A 6,658-nucleotide genomic window follows, 5' to 3' on the forward strand; every position below is an offset into this window, starting at 1 on the left:
ACAGTGCTTCACCGTTACCATGGCAACAGCTGAGGCTTCGCGGGCACCCTTAACGAATCTCATGACGATGGTATTGGACAAACATTAAAACGTAGCCCTGTTGAAAGAATCGACAGTGTGTAATCCGTTTTCATTGGAAACCCACTGTTACCTGTGGAAAACCCTATCGAGCCTCCTGAAGCTCAACTCTAACACCTTACTCTCAATATAAATCTCGGTGCGCTGCGGAAGTGTTTTCGTGGTATTGCAATTGTCCATTTGTTTATTCTTTGTTTCTCTTGACGAATCAACAGCGCAGAACTCTCTTTTGGGAAACGAGGAAGAAAGCACCATGCAAGATTAAGGAATGCCGTGCCATTTCTGTGTAAGTGGGTAAATCAGACCTATTGTCCGCTATTGATCGTCAGCAGTCTACAGTCAATATATTTTTTCACAAATGATGTCTTTTGAAGCGAAAAATATGTATCCCAGAAGACAAGAATATTCTACACCAAAAACTATTTTACTAGGTTATTTTGTAGATTCCATTTCTACACAAGACCCTTTCAGTTTCAACTTAGCGTGAGAGATGACAGAAAAGCACGAGGGGCCCTGAGGAAGTTTAAACCAAATAATGCAGCATTTGTCCTGGCAAGATTAACATGTGATAATGACTCACTGTTCATGAATGGATTTTTTGTGGTAGTGCGCTGTAAAAGTGCACTACACACTAAGTCCGTGGTGGCAATAGGCCCGCAGCGCGTGCATAAATCACGATAATAAACAGGTCTGTTAGAAGCGTGCCTGAGTTTCAACAAATGAGCCCCAAAATCATCAAGAATTTGTGACGCTGATGAACAATAAAGCAGCTTCTATTTCCAAAACGATGGAATTACCTGGTGATAAATAATCTCCTTTAGGAGACTGAATTCTTGACTTTGCAGAAGCAATGGTGATCTTTGTTATGAATTCGCACATTTCTTGTCAAACTTAGCAAAACTAACAAAAACATGTAGGTAAACGCGCAAGGTAACTTGATCACAGGCGGCCGCTGAAATCGGTTTCACTTTCGATTTTGCGATTTACTTGTGCAGCCAAAGTTGAACTTGAACGTAGCAAAGATCTCCCAAATGATTTTCGTTGATGATAACTTTTATCATTCGTGGTACAAAATAAATGTTTTGTTCATGTCGCAAATTTTGTTGCCGATTGTAAAATATTTTATTGTCGATTGACACTTCATAAAAACTTCCTTCTGCTCTTCCTAAAAACTGTGTATCAATATTTATTTACTTTTGCATCAATATTTGTTTTGCATAAAGCAGGCTAACCAAATTTGTATCTTTTTTAGTTCGCATTTTTGAGCGTTATAATTAAAATAGGATTTTCGGCCCTATCTTTCTGACAGCGAGTCGTATATTTTTGAGGTCTCCCATTCAGATACTAACCCCGTCGGATGGGCTTAACTTCAGAAAACCGTCGTTTGTCGTGGAAAGCTGCCAGACGCTCAGAGTACACGCTTCGTCTTGACGTGAAAAAGAAGTGGTATGGGAACTTGAAAATGATCAACATGTCAGCCTCGAAGCCAATGTTTCTCGAGTTTTGTCTGTATTTTCTTCAATCTTACTGGGTTTAGTATTTTAGTAGCTGCATGTCTTCTCAGGGGGCTATTTATACTGACTGGTTTTGGACAAAACGTCAACGCACGATTACATAACAGTGTGATTTCGCCTGTCATTTAAACAAACCAGATTTTTGAGCGGCATACTCTAGATAAATTATTTAATAAAGATGCTACATTTAAATAGGACTTTTTAACGTGAACATAAACGAACTCGAACTTGCGCAATTCAAATAGAACAAGTGCAAAACGCGAAAATTTTCGCTAAAAAATTTGACGTGTACCTATTGTACTTTGCAACAATTGTTAACATGTTATTGTGTAATTTCTGTGAACATAAGCAACTGACCACTTGACAGCTAAACGCGCTTTACCACGTACACAAATTAAACAAGACAGACTGTTTAAACAAATAGACTTTCTCAAGGGGCTTAAAAACCATTTCGTCCAACGAGGCATCGAACTTTTAACAGTGAACCTCAACGGTTTCAAATCCCGCAACCAAAATGGAGAAGGAATCGATAAAAAGTCGAAACTCTCCTCCAAGTCTAACACTCCGCCTTGTGAAATATGTGACGGTCGTATGTCTGTTTGCATGTCTCGTTTTTCTTTTCACCTCCTTCGTCTCGCAGAACAAAAGGATCGATAACCTCGAAAAAGAGCTGTTGGAACTGAAGTCAAACCAATTTAGGGACAAAGACTCGAAGAAACCGCTTTCAAGAGAAAGGAGGCAAGCAGATGTCCTAACATTGTCAGACCTAAACAAGAAAGTTACTTCAATGGATAGCAGGTATGAACGATAAGTCAAAGATTTAGCTTAAAATCTGAAAATGGTTACGGTAGCTGTTGTAATATTAACTGCATATTAAAAACGTTTCGGTTAATAGTTTTTCATTGTTATTTCTTTTTTGCTTTTATAGTTTAAGTCGCTCATTCTTTTTGCCTCAATTTGAATAACGTGTAGTCTTTTTTTCAAACTTGACTCCAAAAAAGGAAGAATTGATTCAGATGAAAGAACGAGTCGAGTTCGGATCCTTAATAGTGTCCTATTGTCGATATTAAGCACTTAAAAACAAGGCAAGGACTTTAAAATTGATTTTAAAAGTTCTCAATAGAAAGTTTAGTATATCCTTCACAACCTTGAAAGGTCGTGAAAATTAGCATCCATTTGTTCGAAAAAGCACTCCTTTCCACAAATAAATTCCAAGGCAAGCAGGCGCCTAACAAAGTCTTTGTGCAGGCAATTTTGGAGGGAATTTTACCGCTTTGGTCCTGTGAGCTCGATGACTGCGAGTGCTCATAAAACTTGTAGTTTTGAAGGTAAAGTCTAAAGCCTCGGAATTATGCTCTTATATATTTTTTCTTTACCTTTTTGTTCTTTTTCTGTGTTTAAAATGCAAGAAAAATCAAGAGATCCGCGAGTTCCCTTCCACCTATTTTCCGCTATTGACCGTCAGTAGCCTGGGAACTATAGTCCATATATTTTTCACAAATGATGTCTTTTGAAGCAAAAAATATCTATCCCAGAAGACAAGAATATTCTACGCCAAAAACTATTTTACTAGGTTATTTTGTAGAGTCCCTTTCTACACAAGACCCTTTCAGTTTTCTACTTTTTGAGTGAAAGTTGTTTACAAGAATCCTGTTGCTAAGTTAAGAGAATTTAAATTTGTGACCAAAAGGGAATTGAAAAGATTTGGAATTAAAAGTGAAAGTGACTGCTTGTATTGCGGTGAATCAGATTCCATAGACCACACTTTTCTTGACTGCCAATTTACCTCGTCTTTTACTCGTCAAGTGGTAGGGTGGTTTAATGCCACAAACAATACTAGTTTCAATCCAGAACCTAAGGAAATAGTGTTTGGCTTGTTTCAGCAATGCCTTGCTGGGCATGAGGCTGTGAGAAAGTTTAGCTATACTTTTTTATACATGATGTATTACATTTATTCAAACAATGTCAGCCTCGAAGCCAATGTTTCTCGAGTTTTGTCTATATTTTCTTCAATCTTACTGGGTTTAGTATTTTAGTAGTAACCACATCACTTCTGAGGGGGGGGGGGGGGGGGGGGTATTTTCCTAAGACATCTACAATGGCGCTATAATGATATATATTACGAAAACAATATTGTGTACTATTAGAGCTACATATTACGCCGGCAAAGACAATTTGAATCTCCTGGGAAACAAAACGCAGTTCATTTGACACTTATGCCGTAAACAAATATTTTGTCCACTAAATTGAAAAATTCAACCTATGTTTGCTTTTCTAAACCAAACACCTGATCTTGGTATTTGTAACCTTCCTTTTCTTTCTTTAAGAATTGTTGTTTTGTTTAGTTTTGTCTTTTGCATGGCGTGGGAATCTTCCAGCTTTCTTTTCTTTGAACAGAAAAAAACGAGTTAATAGTGCCTATGGCCGCTGAGGATATGTTTCGGATGAAGTAGTCGACAGCCTCTTCGAGTCAAAGTGTCAGAACTCTTAAACTGACTGAATTACGTTAACACGTTACACTATGACCACAGTATGTGACCAGCCGATATTATACAGTAATGTATGGGTGTGCGATTCCAACACTGGAGAACTTTGTTCCCTGTCAAATAGTGCGTCAAATTGGTTATGATTCTAATTTTTTTTGTACTGAAATGAAACAAAAAGTTGGACAGCCCACCCGAACAACTCTCGGAGGAAACTGAGCCTTGGGACGAGATTGGGCCGTACGGAATCTTTATATTTAAAGCCCTGTTGGGCCGTGCAGTGTGTAAGTTGTGGTTTAATTTAATTTTCGGCTTAAATTTTGTCAAACCAGTTTTTTTTTTCAAACCAGTTCAATTATTGAACTGGGAAGAAGGGATTGCGCAACAGTGAGAGCACTCGCCTCTCAGCAATGGTCCTGAAACATAAAAAAATAAACTAGTAGTAATCAAGGATTAGTTAAGTCCGTTCGATGTCTAGTAAAATAATATTTTATATTGTACTGACTGCCCAGAAATATTCAAGGAAAGTGGACTTGTGGGGTGCTTTCTGGCATTATGATGAGAGAACTTGAATCTCCTGTGAAAAGCAGCCGAGTTGACAATTCACCACTCCGGGAGAATTGTAGGGACGGTCTGTTTCCCACAAAACACACCACTACACAGGTTTCTGATGTTCTGAGAAGTAGCTTTAGTCATTCTCGAATAAACTAACACGACTTCAATTACGTTTGATGTTTTTGGTAACAATGTTTGAGGCTTTGAGCTCTGCCGCTACACTCAGATTTTTTTGGAAAGCTGCATTTTGAAATGAAACGATTTTTACGGGGTTACCCGCTCCGTCTGTAATTTTTCTCGATCTCCATGCTTGGGTTATTCTTCATGTCGTTCTCATCTTTCCTGTTTTTTTTTTTAAAGAATTACTGAGATCTCGAAAAAAATCGCTGATAAGACAATTCTTCCAGGTATGTTACTCATTGGACAAACATTTGCATATCAGAATCTAGATCGAGTAAGTAAAAGATTGAACAAAAGCAGATGAATGAAAGACTTGTGGGATTGCAACAGTTATTAGAGCAACGTTAAAAAATTTAAGCATAAAATTTATATTATAAAAATAAAATGGAATCACTAAGTCAGTAGCGAACCGGAGACTTTTGCTACAGCTGACGTAGAGGGTGAAGAAGCCAAGCCTTATATGAGAAGCCGGCTACTTTGGTTAGGCTGTGTCAACAGGGGCACCCAACGATCAATTTGTTGTAAAATGTATTATTATACCCCAGTTAATGAAAATAAATGTTATTAAGGCATTTTCAGGTGTTTTTCAGTGTTGCTGGGAAAACATTATCTGTTCCTTTTTCCCAGCAAGACACACAAGAAATTTCCCAGTCAGCTAGATAAAATTGGTTGGTTTCCCAGCCAGCTGATCAAATTTATTTGCCAGCCAGGAATTCCGCGCGCTTTCAATCCGAAACGACCGAACAAAAGCGACAAAACCGGGACAAAACAGGTTTTTTCCGCAAGCGCAGTCACTCTGACCAGTCGTCGTATGTTTATGGGGTTCTTTTTCTTTTTTCTTTTTTTTTTTTTTTAGTCGTCCTCAGGCTTCAGAGTTTCTATAGCCAGCTCGGGGTGAAATGCTAGAAAAAGTCAGTAATTCCCAGGCAAAACCTCTACCAACAACAAAATTTCTCAGCCAGCTCATCGAAACACCTGTATTTTTGCCAGCCAGCAAGATTCCTCTGGGGAACAGATAATGTGAAGAACAGATTCGTTGGGTGCCCCTTTGTCAACGACAGACAACCTATAAAGATCCTTATGTGTAATGAACTGGAAGAAGGGAAACATCCTGTAGGCAGAATCCAAACTCAGTCACAAGGATACTTGTGAAAACGCCCCAAAATGTGGCAATATGCTTGAACAATGAAATTCCAAGGCTTCCAAAAAGTGTGGGTGTTCAGACACGTTTCCGTTCCCAGGAACTACCCACGCGTTCCCGAGCAAAGTGTTCAAATTTTTGCTCCAGTACCAACAAAATTTACAGGTTATGGTTCAGACTAGTGTCCGTTCTCTGAACCGCGTAAGGGCACCGGGTCAGAAATGCGGCCTTACTGTTTTATTTTTTCCCGGATCTATGTAAGTTCGCGATTTCAAATTTGCAAATCGTTACCCTAGGAAGACCACCCTGCGTCTTCGAAGAAAGCCTCTTATTACTCCACATTTATTTTACCCCACCTAGATGAAGAAAACTTTTGTTGCCGGCCTAGTCTTGAATGTACTTTAATATACACACCTCTTGCTTCGAGATCTCTTGTCGATTTTTCACTGCCCATACCTTTCATATAACAAACTGAAAGATTTCAGCAGAATATGGTAATTTGCATTTTCTCTCAAGGTCGTGACGGAAGAGATGGCGTACCAGGGCCCCCCGGACCTGCAGGTGAGAGGGCTACATTCAGGGCAACAGGGACCTACGACCACGATGACGACCACAACGCCACAAAACAATGATATCATTGGTTAAAAGATCATAAACAATTGTGCTGCACGGATTTTTAGCACATATTTTTGAGTTACTCTGCATGG

The 6,658-nt window shown here is 38.9% G+C and overlaps 1 protein-coding gene across 1 annotated transcript in view; it reads left to right on the plus strand.

Moving 5' to 3' along the window:
- The first annotated feature begins 2,030 nt into the window (after nucleotides 1–2,030).
- Nucleotides 2,031–6,658, plus strand: part of LOC137982503 (uncharacterized) — a 12,034-nt gene continuing 7,406 nt past the window's right edge. Inside the window, exons 1-3 of the mRNA XM_068829597.1 lie at nucleotides 2,031–2,390; nucleotides 4,991–5,037; nucleotides 6,468–6,512. Coding sequence (XP_068685698.1) covers nucleotides 2,107–2,390; nucleotides 4,991–5,037; nucleotides 6,468–6,512 — 376 coding nt within the window. The 5' untranslated portion in view covers nucleotides 2,031–2,106. The remainder of the gene's footprint in view (nucleotides 2,391–4,990; nucleotides 5,038–6,467; nucleotides 6,513–6,658) is intronic.

The sequence above is a fragment of the Montipora foliosa genome, chromosome 13 (assembly GCF_036669935.1).
Source record: "Montipora foliosa isolate CH-2021 chromosome 13, ASM3666993v2, whole genome shotgun sequence".
NCBI classification, from domain to species: Eukaryota; Metazoa; Cnidaria; class Anthozoa; order Scleractinia; family Acroporidae; genus Montipora; species Montipora foliosa.